The sequence below is a fragment of the Bos mutus genome, chromosome 25, assembly GCF_027580195.1.
Source record: "Bos mutus isolate GX-2022 chromosome 25, NWIPB_WYAK_1.1, whole genome shotgun sequence".
Lineage (NCBI taxonomy): Eukaryota > Metazoa > Chordata > Mammalia > Artiodactyla > Bovidae > Bos > Bos mutus.
Window position 1 is genome coordinate 31,200,560 of NC_091641.1, and position 20,437 is coordinate 31,220,996.

The window sequence follows — 20,437 nt, forward strand, 5'->3', positions numbered from 1 at the left end:
AAGTCTCCCTTTTTCAGTCTCATGTATGACTCTGCCCTTCTGGCTTCGGGACTTGAGTTCTCATTCCCACGACTCTGTCAGCACATGGGTTTGCTCTCGAGGGACTGCTCACAGCCCAATCATGGTGGCCACAGGATGGAACAAGCTGACTGTCCAGGCCAGTGACATCTGCCGTGCTCTGGAGCCCAGTGGGGCAGTGGTGGGGTTATTCCTGCCAAAGCACCAGGACAGAATGGAGAGGAGAAGACCCAGCCAAGGAAGACTGGGGTAGTGCTGTCCCAGGGTAGGTGTGACAGGCAGCCTCCAGGGTGGCCCCCAAGACCCCTGCTTCTTGGTGTTGACATCCACGTGTAGACCCCTTCCATGCTGAACCAGGCTTGAGCTGCATGACAACAGAATACGGCAGATGTGATCGTCTGTCATTTCCGGCATTAGGTCACAAAAGTCACAGTGGCTTCCGCGTTGGGTGTGTTCCCTTGCTCTTGGGTTACTTGCCCCAGAAAGCCAGCTGCCAGGTTGTGAGCAACCCTACAGAGCAGTCCACATGGCAGGGAACCAAAGCCTCCTGCCAATAGCCACGCGAGTGAGCTCCAAAGCGCACCCTCCACCGCAGTCAAGCCTTCAGATGACCGCAGCTCTGGTTAACGCTTGACCACAACCTTATGAGAAACCCTGAGCCATTCCCACATTCCCAACTCATGGAAATTGTGGAGGATCCTCAACATTCCGTTTTAAGCTGTCGAGTTTGGAGATCATTTGTTACACAGCCGGGGGTATCTAAAAACAAAAAAAAGCAGAGCCCGGGACCTCCCTGGTGCTCCAGTGGTTATGAAACCACCCTACAACGCAGGGCACGCCAGTTCGATCTCTGGTTGGGGAACTAAGATTCCACACTCTGTGGAGCAGCCAAGCCTGTGTGTCACGACTACGAGCCGGCGCTCCACAACTAGAGAGTCCGTGCACCACGGCGAAAGGGCCCACATGACACAACAAAGCTGCCTCGGGCCACAGCTAAGACCTGATGCGCCAAACAAACAAACAAATAAATAGGGCAGCAACAGAAACGCCCCGACAATCCTGGCCACTTGCATCCCTCAAAGGTACTTCCACTCAGTTACTGTGAGTTTTCTTTCTGCTCACACCTATGTCACAGGTAGAGCTTTTTTTTTTTAACTGAAGTATATACAGTGGATTTACAATGTTGTATTAGTTTCTGCTATGCAGCAAAGTGATTCAGTTATACACATACACACACACACATATATACACACACACATTCCTCGTCATGTTCTTTTCCATTTCCCATCCTGCTTATCACAGGATATGGGATATAGTTCCCTGTGCTTAAACACTAAGACCTTGTTGAGCTTGAGATTTCTTACTTCCACAGGAAGTAAGGCAATCCATCATCTAGGGAGGGAGACTGACTCATCCTGAACCGCTACTGATCACAAGGACTCCCCCTGGGAAGGCGCAGACGCTTGGCGCCACAAGGGCACTGGGCTGCTTATATGACCTCGCTCTTTGTTGAGCCATGATGGCGTGAAAGGAAAGCCATTAATTTTGAGCAAAATGAATGTGTAATAAGACGCTTCATTTGCTCAGGGATGCTCCCATTTCACAACTCTGTACTCAGGGCCAGGAAGACACACACACACCCAAACACGCTTCTCAGCAACACAGCAAAAATAATTTCATTGTCCTGTGTCTGAAATAGCCTAATTCTTAATTCTTTCTGCACCACTGCTGTTAAAATACAACTTTTGATTAGGCAAGGTTTCTTAGTAATAATACAATTACTATCTTAGAGAAAAATGATAATGATAGGTAATGTGTTTGAGCATTTATGAAGCCCATTCATGGAGCTGATATATGGTCTCTCATTTTGTCATCTAACTACTCTATGGGGTAGAGTTCTCTTCATTTTATAGCCAAGGAAACAGAGACAGTTAAGTGACTTGCTCAAGGTCACACAGCTAATAAGCAGCAAAGCCATGAATGGACCCCCAGGATCCAATGCCAGAATCGGTACCACCAACCACTAGGCTAAACTACCTGCATTATGAAACCTGCCACCTGGACACACGGGGACCTGGAACAGGGCTGCGCTGGTGCAGCTGTGTGGGCCCCGCCCCCAGCCCTGACCCTCCACACCCTGCCTGTGACCCATGGATGACAGCACCCCCGGGCCATCAACCACAGCTGACCACGGGGACCCGCCATCTGACAACACGGACAGCCACTCCTCCTGCGGCCAGAAGCAAGGAGAAACTTCTGACAGCTGGCAGGAGTCCGTCTGCAATGTCAGCAGTCAAGTCTTTCAAAACACGTCCCGCTGCTCCGTCCACTTTCGTGCCGTTTTCTCCTGAAGTGTTTGCCCGCTTTATCCAAGTTCCTTCTACCTGCAAACTGCAGACCTTCAGGCACCTTAAACCTTCAGCTGTCTGTGTGTTCAGTCACTAAAGTTGTGTTCAACTCCTCTGTGACCCCGGGGACTGCAGCCCGCCAGGCTCCTCTGTCCATGGGATTCCCAGCTAAGAATACTGGGGTGGGTTTGCCATTTTCTCCTCCAGGGGATCTTCCTGAATCAGGGATCAAACCCACGTCTCCTGCACTTGCAGGCAGATTCCTTAACCCTGTGCCACCAGGGAAGCCCAAACTCTCAGCCACCCCATTGTTTACCTGGGAAACCAGATTACAGAATAGCGTGGTTAAGAAGTTACCTTTTTCTAGTTCATTCATGGGCTAAAGAAAATTTATCCCAAAATTATCATATACTCAAAACACATTTACTATAAAACACACTCCAATCACTCGCCGCTGTCTTACGGACTTTCACACACTTTCCTCAGTGGGCCCTCTCAAGGGGATAAGACCATCCCGTCCATTTCATAAATGAACAAACACACGCCTGTGGAAGTGAAGCGGTTCAGACCCAACACCCAATTTGCAAGCCATGGAGCAGCAACTCGAGGCTGAGCTGGCTCCTGAAACAATAAAAAATAATAAAGGATGGAAGTCTGTCTGTCTTCAATGATTCAGAACCCGGGTCTCCACAGACTACAGTCTTTATTGAGAACATAGAACACAATCGCACCACAGAACCCTGGCATGGCCAGGTAAGATGGGGGCCAGGTGAGAAAATGCCATATCAGGCACCTGGGACTTGTTTCTGATGCTCGGGATGTGTCACTTTCAAACGTGAATGCAGGAGAGAAGTTCAAATTGAAATTAAACACAGGGGGACTTCCCAGTGGTCCAGTGGTTAAGAAACTGCCTTCCAAGGCAGGGGACCCAGCTGTGGAGCAACTAAGCCCGTGTGCCACGCTACTCAGCCTACACGCCACAATGAGGACCCAGCACAGCCAAAAAATACATAAATGTGGGATCACGCTGCCAACTTCCCGTTACATATACATAACAATTACATTCGTGTCACTCACAACAGCTGATGGCGCGGGGATGGTAATGCTGCCGCGGTCGAGCTTCCTTAACCCTGGGCTCCCCCACCCTACCCCCTCCACAAGATAGATGCATCTCCCGGTCTATTTTAAAGCCTTCAAGAATCCATATAGTCAAAGCCATGGTTTTTCCAACAGTCATGTAAAGATGTGAAACTTGGACCATAAACAAGGCTGAGCACCAAAGAATTGATGCTTTCGAACTGTGGCATTGGAGAAGACTCTTGAGAGTCCCCTGGCCTGCAAGGGGATCAGGCCAAGTCAATCTTGAAGGAAATCAACCCTGAATATTCATCGGAAGGGCTGAAGCTGAAGCTCCAATACGTGGGCCACCTGATGCAGAGAGCCGACTCACTGGAAAAGACCCTGATGCTGGGGAAGATTGAAGGCAGGAGGAAAAGGTGATGACAGAGAATGAGACGGCTGGATGGCATCATTGACTCAGTGGAGTTCAGCAAACTTTGGGAGATGGTGAAGGACAGGGAAGCCTGGTGTGCTATCGTCCATGGGGTCGTAAAAAGTCACACATGACTGAGTGACTGAACAACAACAAAAGAACAACCAGTTAAAGTGCTTATCTTACAAAAAATGGGGAAAAAACTGGAACAACTCAAATATCCAGCAATCTGAAATGGTTATTTCATATGGTGCATTGGCTCAATGAAATGCCACATCCAGGCACATAAAAATGGTGACTATGAAGCTTTTACTATGGTAGAAGGACACAGCCTAGGAAGCGACGGGCTGGAGATTTCAAGTAGAGCCCATGAAAATATGTTTGCATGTGACAAATTCAGTAAAATCTCATTATGGCAGTTGGAGCTTGGGGATGGGCGGGGGCGGGGGGTGCGTTGCTTTACAGTTTTCTTTAATTAGATCTAAACAAAGTCATGGAAAAGAAAATAAGATAACTCAACTGTAAAGAGGTTCAACCATACTCTGAATCAGGGAAATGAAAACTATTTCACCAGCCCTGCTTTTACCTGGGATTTTATCAAAGACCCCCAAAGCTGGATCCGCCAGAGGCAGGGCTGTGCTGGGGGAGACCCAGCCCTTGTTAAAGGCAGGTTGACGACCCTTATTCAACTCAGAAAGCACTGTGGGGACTTCCCTGATGCTCCAGTGGCTAAGACTCCACACTCCCAATGCCGGGGGCCCAGGTTCAGTCCCTGGGCAGGGAACTAGACCCCACAGGCCGCTACTGAGAGTTCACACACCACAACTAAGATCAAAGATCCTATGCCACAACTGAGACCCGAAGCAGCCAAATAAGTTAAACAAATAAATAATAATAAAAGAAAAGAAAAACACAGTGCTTTGACCTCGCAATTCCACTTCCAGGAACTTTTCTGGCAAATACACTCATACGAGGACACCATGACAACTGCAAAGATTATCAGAAGCATCAAAGGGCTAGAAATGACTCAGACACCTGGCTGCTGGCACCTCGGCCAAATGAGCCCTGCTGTGGGTAGACGGTGGGGTATCAGCAGGCAGGTCTGTGCACCCAGAGCAGGACGGTCTCTAAGCTGCGGAGGGAGGAGGGTGCAGGATACGGGACCACTTGTATCAAGGAAGAAAGAGAGGAGAGGAGGGAGATGGGAAGAAGAGAAAGTTCATGTATCAGAATGTTCGCATCTGCTCGAGTACACAGGGGCATCTCTAGGAGGTGACGCTGCCCACCCTCCAGGGGTGAGCTGGCAATTGCAGAGTTTAACCATTCATGACTTTTGTATTTTGAACCATGTGCATGTATACTATTTAATACTTACTCAATATTTAATAAGTTAAAATTTCAGCTATGTAAGTGTTATTTCCATTGGTCACTTTAAATTAGTAAGTACTGATGCAAAGTGTGCTTGGGGGCTAGCCAGCGCCTCCCCCAGCCCCTCTGCCCCCTACCTCGCCAGCGCCTCCCCCAGCCCCTCCGCCCCCTACCTCGCCAGCGCCTGGACCTTCGTAACATGCCGCTCCTCCTGTTCGGCCACCTTCCGCTTCAAGGTGTCGACCTCCTGGCGGAGCGCGGCTGAGTGCTCCATCTCTCCGTCAAGCAGGTTCCGCAGCGACCTGGGAGGAGGAGGAGATCCCACCTGTTCAGAGGCTGCCAACCCGGGGTTCACAGAGTCAAGTCCTAGTTCATTCATCTTCCATAAGGCTCTGCAGAAACCGCAGTTCATGTCCATCTCGTACAAACTGCTTTGAGGAGCTACCCAGTTCTGCTCAAGAGTCTCTGCGTCGTAATTAGGATGAGCCCTGGGGAACCACCGGAGGCCTGGCTCTGAGAGCTTGTGGGTTTGGTGGTTTAAACCAAGGGAAAACAATGAGTTGAGCCAATCCCAGGCACGCCCCCTCCCAGACATCCCACACTGAGGTGTGCATGCTCAACCGGGACGTCTCGGCCCAGCTACACTACGTATGAGATTTAACAAAGGAAGGGCTGGCAGGACAGGCCAAAAAAGACCACCTGAGCCACAAACACAGAAGACAGGCTCCAGTTATCTGATGGACGACGGGAGTCTCATTTCTCCTTTGCCCACAATCTCACAAAACGCCCTTCACCCTTGCTCCGTCGCCACCTCCAGGTTAAACAAGCATACAGGCTGTCTTACGGAGATGGATAACCTGACACTGCATGAGTGTGCTTTGTACAGTATCTGGAGATGGATAACCTGACATTGCCGTGAGTGTGCTTTGTACTGTATCTGGAGATGGATAACCTGACATTGCCGTGAGTGTGCTTTGTACTGTATCTGGAGATGGATAACCTGACATTGCCGTGAGTGTGCTTTGTACTGTATCTGGAGCACGCTCACCCTGCAAACACGCTCGCTTGAACGCCTGTCACCTTTGGTCTTGAATAGCAGAGAAGACAGCAGCTCTTCCAGAAATAACCACAAGTTACCACCTAGAATTGAGCCAAGCAGGGTTCTAATGACCAGCTACGGACCTCAAATGGCTATTTCCCGAAAACATTTACTAACTTTGGTGCGGCTGCATCCTAAATCTAGAGGACACTTGCCATGAGGCACCAGACCACAAGCAGCAGTGTCTGAACCACCCCACCTCCACTGCTCCCTGAAGCCCCGCTCCAAAAACAAACACGGCGTGTCTCAACACTGCTTGAAAGTTTTGAAAAAATTCCCTCTTGGGGCCTGGAAACTACCCCCCCAACACAAACTGGGTGTGATTTCTTTTTCTCTTGATGGGAAGGAGAAGAAATGACCCAACAGTGACTATTGTTCTCTACAAAGTAACACAAAACCTGTGGCTTTTTCTAAGATAACGGCCCCAGCTGCAAAAAGGAAAAAGCACCCTACAAAGTCCACAGCCTGTCACTGAGATTTACTTTCACTGGAAAAATCACACTGTCTGAGGATTCCTTTTTAAAAACACTTGTTTTTCCAAATCACGTTTGTTCGCTCTTGTATGTTTCCATAAAGGGTGAGGGAGAAGCTTGTCAAACAGGGCCCAAAGCAAGTTTTAAAAAGGAGAATCAGAATGCACATCCCCAGGGACACAATTCCTGCTCAAGGGCAAGCATAAGAGGGCGGCATGAGCGTGCACACACGTGTGCACGCACACACACACCTACTCCCTGACCCCCAGGCCGGCAGACGTGTGCTCACAGAGGCTCTGCAGATAACCGCAGGCAGATCCCTCTACTGACCAGCTTGTAGCCCAGACGAGGTCCCGGCACTGAAGCGGTTCACGTTTGGGCAGCTAGACAGAAGCAACACAGCTAACAGCTGTCTGGTATCCAGCCCTGGTTTCAACAGGGAATCAAAATGAATAAAACCCTTTGGCTTCTCAGTGTCTGCAACAGGGCTTTGGGGAAAATCAAAAGACTCCATACACCGTCTTACTATAGGTATCCCCCATTCGAGAAAATGTTAAGTATGCTAGTGCTTGGAACGTGGTGGACAGAACCTCAATGAAAGGTTACCCGCTGCTTAAAGGGGGCTCAGGGTGACAGCTGTGAGGATGGAGCTTCATTTTGAGGCAAAGAAAATGTTCTAAAATTGACTGTGGTGAGATGGTTGCACATATCTGAAAACCACTGAATACTAAAGTTTTATGTTTTATATGATATTTAAATTATATAATCTATGAATTATATGACATGTGAATTATATCTCAAAGGCTATTTAAAAAAAAAAGAATTAAAAAATTAAAAAGACTGCTTTACAAATTCTCAGTTTGTTCTAAGATAGTGCATGATCGTTTCATTCCCTGTTAACACTCAAGCCACGTTACATATACTAAAGTGGTACATCCCAGAATGGATACATGCATATACACAGCTGAGTCCCTTTGCTGTTCACCAGAAGCTATCACAACACTGTCAGTTGGTTCTACTCCGTCATAAAATAAAAAGTTGAAAAATAAAGTAGTACATCTCAGAACAAAAAATCAGAAATCACTGGTCACAATTCTTCCCCTGAAGCAAAACTTCCTTCACGGTGATCTTCTCTCTGCCCCAGAGGTAGGATTTCCATGAAGGAGTGACCCCTCCAGCCCCAGCGCTGGATACCTGTTCTCTTCCTCCAGCTCGTCTTTCCTGTTCATCATGGCCACGATGGCTTGTCGCAGGTCACCTAAGGGAAGAAAGCCAAGTGCAAATTAACCGGCAGATCCTGCCTGCTACACCGCCCCTCACCGGTCTGGATTATGTGCTATTTAGGGCCACTTGTCTAGACGAGTTCCCTTTTCCCTTTCAAAAATAATTCCTATACAGTCTAGGAGATCCAGTGGGCTCAGTCAATCACTCTTACTAACCACACAGAATCCAAAGGCAGGGCAGGATGAGAATAAATGTGGAGGCGTTTCCTTGGTGAACATAACCAGCTAACCAGCCACTAAGGAATTACAGAGTGATGACTTCTGAGTGTTTTTCCAAGTCCCTGCTAAGCGGACGGCGTCTGCTTTGAATACTGATCTATTCCCAGTTAGAGCCAGTTATCAACCACCGGTCAGACAGCAGATTTCATGAAACTGACTTCATGCTCCTGCGTGTGCAGTCATGTCCGACTCTTTGTGACCCCGTGGACTGCAGCTCACCAGGCTACTCTGTCCATGGGATTCTCCAGGCAAGTATACTAGAATGGTTTGCCATTTCTTCCTCCAGGGGATCTTTCTGATCCAGGGGATATTCCTGACCCAGGGGTCGAACCCACATCTCCTGCATCGGCAGGCAGATTCTTTACCACTGAGCCACATGGGAAGCCCAAGTGACTCCATACTGACACAGACATACTCCAGATTACTGAGAGATCTGGTCTTCTTGCGCTGACTCCCATATACTGTGAAGAGGGACAGGGGCCCCTCCAACACACAGTTGATAATTACTTGCAGGAGCAGCTCTCCTGACATCTTCAATGTGGGACAGCAATTCAGTGATAGAGAATCTCACCTTTAAATTCAATGAGCATCCAAGGTTTCCACCTACAGCAAGCTTACCTGTTGTCACTGTCCACCCACAGTGGACTGTTTACAACACTCAGATCTCAGGCCCAGGAACTTGTGAATTTCCCCCGGAAAGCCAGTTTTATTTTTTTTCCCCTAACCAATCCTCTTAGAACTGGCTGCAAAGAAGCTCACAGCCAAAGTCACACATCCAGCGCAGCCACTCGGCCATGCAGCCACTACAACATGCCCTAACCCTCCCTCTGATCACCAAACTGCCTTTCTACCTGGGGCCAACTTACATATGACCCGTTTCACTCTATTTTTTAAACTGTTTTAATATGCTGCTTCAAGTCCTCTTTTGGAAAGAAGTATGGTGTGTTGGTACCTCTTTTTAGCTAAAATTCAAGCTCTTCTACTTGTCAAGCTCTGTTCAAAGCCCATTATCTCGTTTACTCCTTTACACACACCTAAGAAACACTACCCCACGTTGTTGGGATACAAATGAATTGGAAGGAGGAAGAAATGGGGGAGGATGAGGACAAGATAAATAGGTGGTCCCTCTGTCCCATTATACTCAGGATACCTAGGCAGAAAGAGGCCCAAAGACGTTGAGGCGAGAAATGGGTCCCAGGACACACGCTGTCCACAGGCGGCCACAGAGGGGGCAGAAGCCCACCATCCAGGTCTCAGAGGAAGGAAGGGAAGAATGAGGAATCACGAGGGCTCCTGCTCAGCCTCTGGGTCAAAAAATAGGCCCTCCCCTGTCTTTTCTGACCCAGAACAGCCACGTCAGCATCACAAGGACACAGCTAGGAGGTCGAGGCCTGGCTTCCCCATCACACCTGTGACGGTGTGAAACCCGCGAGTCACATGGTGAGAAACCAGGCCATCTAAGGTGCTGGTGAGGAGGAGGGTCTGAGGTGTCCCTCTCCTGGGGTCAACTAAGGTGTTGCCAAAGAAAATTTGAAATTCACTGGGTTGACACAAACTTACTGAGCACCTACAAGGTCCAAGAGCTGCTCTTGGCGCTGTGAGTAAAGAAGGAATAGAGAAAACCAAAGTCTCTGCCTGCAGGAGGCAGGGCCCCCTCCCTAGGAGGGGAGACACGCCAACCAACATGGAACAGATGGGACAACGAGACACGCTGGGAGGAAAGCCAGGTGGGGTGCAAGGACAGGTGGTGGGGAGGGTGTCATTTTGTGGGCTGTGCTGGGAAGGCCTCTCTGGGGGCCCCAAGGCAGAGAGGGAGCCAGTGAGCTGCTGGATGCATGTGGCACAAGGCACACGCAAAGGCCCGGGGGCAGGCGCGAGCCGGGCCACACGAGGAAGGCAGGGTGAGCCAGGAAGGGCCATGTGGCCCAGCCCTCAGGGAGCTTGGAGACTCGAGGATCTGATGACAACTCCAGTGCCCACCAGGCAAGCGCCCCGGGTACACAGTCTTGCTGGTGTCACAGAATCACTCTCCGGGAAGTGGTCTCCCAGTCCCTTCTACAGGCCTTTAATCAGGCTCAGAGTGAAGATGTAAAGTCACAGCTGGCGTCCAAATTTGTCCAACTCCAATCTCTGCATGTGACCCAGGAACCAGTGGTAATCATCACCACTCACTTGCAGTGATTAAGAACTACTATTTCATCAAAATATCACAGGGATATTAAGGCAGAAGAACCTGAGATGTCATGAAATAAGCTGTGCAACCATGCACCTTTCCATGTCAGAGCCAGGATGGAAGCCAAGGTGTTCTACCAGCAGGGGAGGAGACCCCAGTCCCATGGGACGTGGTATGCTGTGTCCACAACCAGGGCCGCTGATGCTGGGGAAGACGGAAGGCAAAAGGAGAAAAGGGCAGCAGAGGATGAGATGGTTGGGTAGTATCACCAAGTCAGTGGATGTGAACTTGGGCAAACTTCGGAAGATAGTGAGGGGCTGGGAGGCCTGGTGCGCTGCAGTCCATGGGGTCACAGAGTCAGACAGACTGAGCAACTGAACATCAATAGCACAAGCATCTGCTGAGCACCTGCCTGCTGGCTACAAGGCCCCTTCCCAAGGAGAGAGCCGGGCTCCCGACTCACCTAAGGGAGGAGTGTCCTTAACAGAGCATTTCTCAATGGAGGACAGACACACACAGTCACACGCGCCCCCGAGGAGACAGTCTGTCTGACTGCATGCTGAACATGACCAGGTAACAAGGGCCCTGGTTCTCAGCCTTGTACAGGGTCTAGCCTCTCTGAGCCTTTCTCTGGGGGAACATCACCCGCCTCTCCACCTCCCTGGAGCACTGTAACCTTCAGAGGAGAAACGAGGCAAGGTGGCGCTGGGTGAAGACACTGCCTCTCACAGGCGGCAGCAGAGAGCACTAACGATTTAGAAGAACTTGACATGACGCTAGATTTCACACTTTTATGGTAACTGAAAACACTGGTAAATCTGTAAAACTAAAAACAAGCCGGTAGTCTAATTCCGTGACACCATAGCCATGGGGGGGGGAGGCGGGGAGAAATCAAGACTTAATACGTCACTGAAGACCAGCTGAGTGATATCTCTTTGGCTCTTATCTTCAAGAAACCCAGAGCAGGGGGCAAGGCTGCAGCCAGGTGCTGGAGACCTAGGCTCAGGAAGCTGCTCCTTCACTCCAAGGCTTGTGTGACATCTGCATCTTCTTACAAGGACTTCTTCTGGAGGGCTCAGCTGCCCCACGCTTCTTATAGAAGCAAAGACCTGGATATGTTGTTGTTCATCGTTGCAACATGAGGTTAGAAGTGATATCTCACACCAACTATTTTATAAAGCAGTTTCAGGTTCACAGCAAATCAGGAGGAAGGTACAGAGGTCCCCCCATTTACCAGCAGCCCCTGCTCACGCACAGCCTCCCTCATTACCAACACCCACCACCAGAGCCAGACATTTGTTACAAATGACGAACCCACACTGACACACCACAGTCACCACTGTCACATCAGCTTCGCCAGTGGGGTTGCATGTTCCCTGGGTCTGGATGTCTGCACGACGACATGAATCCACCACGACGGGATCGTCACAGTGTCACTGCTCTAAACGTCCTCTGTGCTCCGCCCTCTCATCGCCCTCCCCACCAAGCCCTGCTGAAATCTCTTGATCAAAGGGATCACGCCAGCCTTCTGATCTGCTGAGTGTGCCACGTGCCCGCCTGATTTACACGTGCCCTGGATACAAGTGGGATGAGAGCTCAGCAGGGCACATGCACCTGGTGCAGACATGCCCATGGCCAGGGCTCCTGGCACCCTGGACCCAGCAAGGCAGAAGGCTCGGGTTCCGGGGCCCTTGGTCCCTCCCGTGCCAGGCTTCTCCTAGAGGGAGCGGCTCGCCACCCACAGGCACGATCCTTATGCTGAGATGTGGGTGTCGCGCCCCCGCCTGGCGTCACCAACCCCTTTACCTGGCCTCACCTGCGGCCAGCCAATCGCCTGGGCCAGCAGCCTCTGAGCCAGCCTCCCTAAGGATGCTCTTCAGTGATGGGGCTGCACTGTTTTGTTCCTCCCCACAAATGTGAGCGCCTCTCCCTAAATAAGACGCAAGCCCAACGGAGTTTTCCATTGTGCTGAGAACGCTTCACCCAAGATCTCCCTCCTCACGGATGTTAATGGCCATGTCTGAGCACAATGTCATCAAACACCAGGGCTCTGAAGCTGACCCGTCTGGCCGGCCTGAAGCCTGACACCCAGAGCATCTCCCTACTCCCTCCTGCCCCAGCCCCTGACAACCACCCTTCCACTCTCTGTGTCTCAGAGTTCGACCACTGGATTCCTCACATAAGTGGAATTACGCGGTGTTTCTCCTTCTGGATCCAGCTTATCTTACTTAACTTAATGTCCTCCAGGTTCATCCATGTCATCACCTGTGGTAGGAATACCTTCCTTTTTAAGGCTGAATAACATTCCAACGCATTGTTTCATGAATTTCCTCGTGTTCACCACCACCCCCTCATCCTGATCTGATGAAACTCATCTATTCAGGCCAGGATGAAAAAGACACCTCAACCAAGAAGCCCACCATGATTCCCCTACCCCGCAGCAAGCTGCAGAGTGTGCAACAGCTAACTGCCTCTGTCTCTTGCAATCACCTCACAACTTCAAGGTACACAGCATGCCATGCATCTGGGGTCCCCAGAGCTCTCACACGCCAGGCGCTTGAGCATGTGTGTGCACGCTCAGCCACTCAGTCATGTCTGACTCTCTGCGACCCCCTGGACTATAGCTCACCAGGCTCCTCTGTCCATGGGATTGTCCAGGCAAGAATACTGGAGTGGGCTGCCATTTCTTTCTCCAGGGGATCTTCCCGACCCAGGGATTAAACCCGTATCTCCTGCCCTGGCAGGTGCATTCTTTACCACATGCGAGGCCCACCAGGCACTTGGTCAAGGTTTATGGGAAGTAAGTGACACAGAGAGATGATTTCTACCTGAGCACAACACTACTGAAACGGAGAACAAAGGTACCAGCTGTCATGTGGTGGGCACGCCTTCATCTAATGACACAAGGGCTGAAGCCTCGTTTCATTTCTCACCTGATGAGGATGCTCAGGAACACAGAGCAGGGACCCACGTGGGACAAGCCAAGCTGCCTGCAGGGCCCCAAGTCACCTTCCAAACCCTAAGGACAAAGATTGTGGATACTGTCCTGCGCAGGTCCAAGAGCTGGAGAGAGAGAAAGGGCTTCGCCGGGGACCTGTCAGGGGCAAGAAGGTCAGGTGGAGGGGGCAGTGGTTCCAATAGCTTCCATTCCAACCACAGGAGCAGGACCCATGGAAGGTTGCTACCGCCAGACCCTGGGGCTGGGGAGATCTGTGTTCAAGCCCCAGCTCAGCCATCAAACTGCTGGGTAACCTGGAGCGGGGTTCTAGCTCCGCAAAATACAAAACAGGAATTCCCTGCAGGATGTAAGACTAAATTAAAGCTCCCTGGGGGTACTCCGCACCGCAGCCATTGCAAGGAGGTGGTTCAGGGTCCTAGCTTTCAGAGCACGATCTCTAGAGTCAGGTCCCAGGTTCAAATTCTGCCTCGGTCGCTGGGGAACCTTGGGCAAGTTACCTACCCTCTCTGAGCATTGACTCCTTTATCTATAAATGGGATCTTTTCGGTCGCTACCTCACACAAGCATTATAACGACTCGACGCCCAGCACACAGAAAGCCTCCAATAAACGTTACTGATCACCATAAATGAGCGCCCGTCCCTCCCAAGGCAGGGACGGGGGCAAGGCAGCAGGGGCTGCCCAAGCACAGCTGGACTCAACCGGGCACATGTTGAGGAGTTACAGGGTTTACTGAGCTCCTGCGGACCTCAACCCTGGGAAATGAAAAGGAATTTAAGTGGTCTATGCCCTAGGGCAACAGACTAGATAATAGACTTTTATGAGCCATCAAACCAGCTCAGCACGGGCAACATGGGAAATCAGACCTGGAGAGCGAGATGTCACTTAGAGGGGACCGCAGAAGTGAGGTCGGGGCGCTGGGCTTTTAGGCATGGCATATCCAGGTGGCTCAGTGGTGAAGAATCCACCTGCCAATGTAGGAGATGCAGGTTCTATCCCTGGATGGGGAAGATCCCCTGGCGCAGGAAACGGCAACCCACTCCAGTATTCCTGCCTGGCAAATCCCGTGGACAGAGGAGCCTGACGGGCTACAGTCCATGGGGTTGCAAAGAGTCAGACAAAACTGAGCAACTGACAACAAAGACAATGCGGCGATCCCGAACACGCCACTAGGAATCATGTGGCTAACATGTGTGCAGTCCGCGGGGGAAGAAAACTGGAGGAGGAAGGGTTTCCTAGGAGGACCTAGAAAACACGAATGCCCTTTGGGCAAAGAACAGCCACGACCAGCTGCAATGAGACATCTTGGCCACAGGTGCACTTTGCAGGGGCCACAACTGGTCCACACAGAAGCCACAGAGCAGGGGGATGAGCATCGCTGCTGAGCCACAACATCCTCCCATCATAACCCTTCCCTCCCTGGTCCTGCATGCTGTGTACCCCCAGACACAGGTCCTGTGTTGGCACCAACATCTAAATTTCAGAGGACACAAACACAGGTCCAGCAGGACTCTGATACTGTAAATATTTCAAAAAAGATTGTGTGCTTAGTCTTCCCTAAGTTACCAAAATAGAACCCTTCCGGTGATGGTGAAAAAGGCAACAGCCTGAGAGCTGGTATCCTCTCCCAGCCTACCCACACCCCCCCCAAAAAAAATCACTCTTTTGACAGGCTTCAACTTGACATGGGCATCCCAAGTGGCGCAGTGGTAAAGAATCCACCTGCCAATGCAGGAGATACAAGAGACCCGGATTCGATCCCTGGTCAGAAAGATCCTCTGGAGAAGGAAACAGCAACCCACTCCAGTATTCTTGCCTGGAAAACTCCATGGACAGAGGAGCCTGGTGGGCTTCAGTCTAAGGGGTCACAAAGAGTCAGACACAACTGAGCAAATGAACACATACACACAGCTTTATATGCATTCACTTTGCTGACTTTTCTGGGATGGGTAACGCCAAGGGGCTGATTCCCCTACATCATGTAAACAATCTTCTTTCTCCAAGCTCAGGCACACACATCAGCAGAAGTGCTGCCTAGCTTGTAATTTTCTCTCCTCTCCAGGCACCCACATCCCATGATTTGTTTGGTCTCTACCATGGTTATTCCTTTCATCTTTATTACCTGCCACGGCACGTTTTGAGGGACAGCAGCGCAGTCTTTCTGCACTGCAGCCTCTGCAGAGCCCGGCAGAGTCAGAGGCTCTCCCTCCTAAGGATGAAGGGCAAAGAATGATCTATTGAGAAATCGGTTTCATGCTTGGCTTCGAAGAACTGAAGAGCAAATCCAGTCAAAAACACGGGAGAAGGTTAACCACGGGAAATCAGTCTGGGTTAATGAGCATTTGGAATCACTGCAGAAAGGATGGCTGTTTAGTCGCTCAGTCGTGTCTCTTTGCGACATCATGGACTGTAGCCCACCAGGCTCCTCTGTCCATGGGATTGTCCAGGCAAGAATACTGGAGTGGATTGCCATTTCCTTCTCCAGGGCATCTTCCTGACCCAGAGATCAAACCTGCATCTCCTGTATTGGCAGGCGAACTCTAACCGCTGAGCCACTTGGAAAGCAAAAAGGACGAATTGGTTCATAAATGTTGCCGGGGAAGGGAAGCATTTTAGGAGCAAGAAACAAGGCTTAAATCTCTGTTGTTACTATATATCAATATAAAGTTCAAAAAGAGTAATTTAAATATGTGAAATGCAGCAATAAAAACAGTATAAATATGGAAACAAACATTTACGCCATCTTGCAGCAACAGCGGCCCATCTCAATGTGCAAGCGAAGAACAAGTCGATTAAGGAAATGATAGCTTTGTTTTTTTAACTTTTGTACCTTGAAGGCCAATCTGACAGAAAATTGGTCCACTGTGGAAACTAAGCTCTTCAAGGCAGCGAAGAGGCAGAGCAGGAGGAACACAGGTTTTCTAATCAAGCCCCAGATCCCACCGGTCTCCTGGGCCCCTTCTCCCTCTCCATTCCTTCAGCTGGAAAAAAACCGGCGCTGGTACGGCCGGCCTCGTGGGACAGGGCGGGGCGCGGCACCAGTCTTCCTGGGTCACAGCCCTGCCGTCCGTCCGTCCTCAACCCATCTGTCCTGCGGTCATGCCGCAGCGGCAGAACTGAGCCGTAGGCATGCAGTCTGCGGGGCCGCACGGCCTAAACCACTGACCATCAGGCCTTTACAGAAAAGACAAGAAGGTCCCCAGGAGCTCCTGCCCCCGCTCCCCACCACAGCCTTCTCCTACGCCGGCCCTCTGCGGTTAGTGTGCGGCCCGCCAGACACGGCGTCGATGGTGGGGCCCAATGGCTGGAACCCAGACTGTTCATAGATGCAACACAGCCGGGACCCGCTGCTGTCTTAGACACTGCAGATCCCTCTTGCCTCTTCACCAGTCCCCTCAGCTTCACCTCCATCCCTCTGGCAGGCCTGGCTCGGCCCCTGCCCTACATCATCTTCTACCTACGACGGTTCTCCGGAGGTGAGCCAGCAGAGGGCCTGGGCTGCACACGGGCTTGGCGCTCTGGGCATCCGCAGGTTGAAGGTAGTGCTGAGACCCAGGGTGGCTGGCCAACTCTGATAGAGACTTCCACAAGTTTGGGATGGGCCGCCAGCTCCAATCAGGGATACAGGAGGATGGGAGCAGAGGCACCTGGCCCGAGCGCAAACAGTTCTAAATCACTCCACCAGGATCCGCCTGCTGAGAGCTTAGCCAAGGACAGGGTGCTGGGCCAGGTGCAGGAGCCTGGCCAGGGACACGTGAGATGCAAGCCCCAGACAGAAGCCCAAAGAGATAAAGCCAATAAAGCCCCTCAGGGAGGGGCAAGACCACTCAGTGCAGAGAGAAGGCTGAGTTTTGGCCAAGTGGCTGGCATCAGAGATGTCACACGTGCCCTGTGGCCTGACAATGGGACAAAGCCACAGGGGAACCCAGACTCTGAACAGAATCCCCATTGAGTGGGTGAACTCACCACTGGCTGGCTTGGGCTCTGGCCACGCTAGTACTGCCAAGACAGCTCTCTGGGATCAGCCAGCAGAGACTGAGCCGCCCCAGGAATGAGGCAGGCAGGAACCCAGCAACCAGGCCGCCGGGAGCCCCCATAACCTCCCCGCTGCGGTTCTCACCTTAGAGGTTCTGAGTTCCAGCCCAACAAGCCAAGGAGAGCTCGCGGCCCCTACTCTCCCCAAGCCCCACCGCACCTTGTCCATTCTCACCTCCATGAACGCTCCACCCATCAGAATGGACTCACCCTTCCGCAGGCGTGGCTGGCAGAGCCCTGCCCTCAAGCTTGTGGGGCCCCTGAGAGCAGGGACCCCTGGGCCCGGCACCCACGAGACTGGGAGAACGAACCCAAGGCCGGATGAATAAGCGGATCATTAATCAACGAGTGAGTGACTGACTCACGCCCACTGCTAAAATCTGCCCCTCACCTCCTGGAACCCAGCACAGATGGGCCGGGCAGAAATGTCGAGCGCATTTAATAATAAGTTCAAGGCTTCACTTAGTGGAACTAACTACCAGTTCACGGCTGCAATTTCCTGCCCCAGTGACAGGGATTCAGACTTACTTTTTTCCAGTAGGTGCCTCATGAATGGATACACACAGGAAGGAAGAGATGGATTCTTATATATCGTGACCATGACCTGGAACTGGGTGAGCCTGCAAAACCACTCCCCCGCCCGTCGACACACGAACCCCCGACTTGAAACAGACGAGCAGAGCAGGGGCCAGCCACCAGAGGCCAAGCACCCGAATGGAAACCAAGACACTACAGGGACCGCTCCACTCACACAACGAGGGCAGGCGTCAGAGGCTGCTTGAAACAGTGGCTTCAAGGGAGGGGAAGAGAGCCTTCCCACCTGCAGCCGACAGACCTTCCAGGAGGGAAACTGTCTTGAGATCAACTGATCTTTAATTCCCTTTTCAAGATTAAAGGGAGAAAACTGGATGGCTGTAGCTAGACATCTGGGCGTGTGCACACATGTGCAAGCGTACGCACGCGCTCACTCCCATATACATAGATCTGGGTAATAATTCTTTGGCTTTATATAGCATCTTTTTTCAAAGACCTCAAAGAGCCTTTACAAACACTCCCCTGGGGCGCGTATGTGGTGATATTTAAAGAGAGGGCTCGTGAGGGCACATGCATAGAAATAAACAGTGAGTGCTCTTCTGTGGATATATACTTAACCTACGCCGCCGTTCTCCAAACTTATAACCGCTTTTTATATCTTTTTCTGACTACCCACTCCTGTTCCTTTTATCTCTAAAAGAAAGGATGAACTATATTGAGCTCCAAAACGTAACTTTTTAAATGGATCCTGGGCCCATTCGAGCTCTTTGTTCTGTTTCTCCTTCCTGCCTCCCCTTTCCCCCTGCCCACCCAGAGTTTCTGTTTTGCAGTTGGTTATGATGAAAAAATTAAAATGCCTCAGGATATGTTCCCAGTGTTCAGATGGCCAGTGGCTGCTATGCGTCGTTTCCTGTATAGCCAGCAAGGCGAAAAGCACTTGAAACACACAATCTCAATGAATTCTCACAACCTCCCTGAGAAGCAAAGTGTACTACGCCCGTTAGGTGCATGAGGAAACGGAGGCCCAGAGAAGCACGCAACCAGAAGGTGGCGGGGCAAGGACCCAGCCTAGTCAGGTCCCCTGGGAAGCCTGTCCCCGAGCTGAGCTGGCAGCACCAGGCCTAGTCACCCCCTTGGATGGAGCGCACACCCTCAACACTCAACCAGATCCCAGAGTACAGCCTCCAGCAACTCTCCCAACCTTCCTTTGCCCTCCCCAGGAAAATCAGGAATCTGATGAAATTCTGTCCTCTAAGCCCTTACCCTACCCCCACTTTAAAGCAATTGTTTCTACATAATCTGGAAATGAGAAGAAAAGGTTTGAGGAACCCATGCAAACAGAATGAGAACTACAAGGAAATCACAAGAGATAAGAAACGTATCTTTCAATGTCTTGATAAAGTTCAATAACTTGATGGTTTCAATATCTTGATAAATTTTTGTGAACTTCTCCATATGTGCAATGGTGGGTTTTCTCACTGGTGTGTGTGCACAGTCTCACACACAAGTGCAGGCGTACACACACACACACACACACACACACACACACACACAGTGTTTCTTTATAGTGACTTGGAAAGCAAGTTGTCCCCAAAGTAGATACAGACAGGACAAAAAGTAATAGCAGTGGATGCTATAAGGGGCTCAGCGGGAAGCAGGGACCTTGGGTAGAGGGCAGACATGCTCAGCCATGTGGCAGCCCTGCCTCCAGCCCACTGTCCCTCACAGGGACACAGCCTGGCTTCGGAGAAACCAGCATCCATGTTCTTACACAAATCTGATTTTATGTATCTTATCTTTATCTGTATGTATCTTTATATTCTTACATAAATTTGATTTTAAATGCTGTTAACAAAGTTTTTTTCCAGGCTAGCCCAACAGATGACAGCTCTGGGACCCCCACTTTGAGACCCCCAACCTGGAAGTTTGAGTTCCTGACCCATCATTTTGAAAACGTCAAGATGAGTAGCACACAACAACGCACGGTCGTTTCTAAAAAGTCAGCCTTCCGTTCCACGTCAGAGAATGTCAAAAGTGTAGAGTCTGAGGGGGCGCTAATGGAGGCAGAGATCGCCAGGAGACAGACAAAACGGGCAGGGGCTGTGCATAACCCCCCCGCCAAAGGCAGTTCCCCAAGGACCTCAGAGTGATTCACTTGGGGACCAAAAAGCGTCCAGGCACGTCTGCCCCCATCAGAAAGGCCCAGAAAAGAGAGCATCTGAGAACACGAAATTGTCAGAAGGTTAGAAGCAATAAAGGGGAAGAGGCGGATCTCCTTTATTGAATAATTTCATGCTTTTCAACATCTTTTTCTATATCAAGGAGTCAAAAGTCTATATTCATTCTCTGAAAATTAAAGAAAAAGAAAACAGCTCTGGTACATCATTTAGCTTTAAAGAGGTATTCGCCAAAAGAACTAAAATCAGAAACTAAAGAG

The 20,437-nt window shown here is 50.7% G+C and overlaps 1 protein-coding gene across 3 annotated transcripts in view; it reads right to left on the reverse strand.

The window, feature by feature from the left end:
* Positions 1-20,437, reverse strand: part of SNX29 (sorting nexin 29) — a 591,844-nt gene that overhangs the window by 446,126 nt on the left and 125,281 nt on the right. For all 3 annotated transcript variants that reach the window (XM_070363126.1, XM_070363128.1, XM_070363127.1), the window contains 2 exons: positions 7,993-8,056; positions 5,400-5,528 (listed from right to left, as the gene is read on the reverse strand). In XM_070363126.1, the coding sequence (XP_070219227.1) occupies positions 5,400-5,528; positions 7,993-8,056 (193 nt within the window). The remainder of the gene's footprint in view (positions 1-5,399; positions 5,529-7,992; positions 8,057-20,437) is intronic.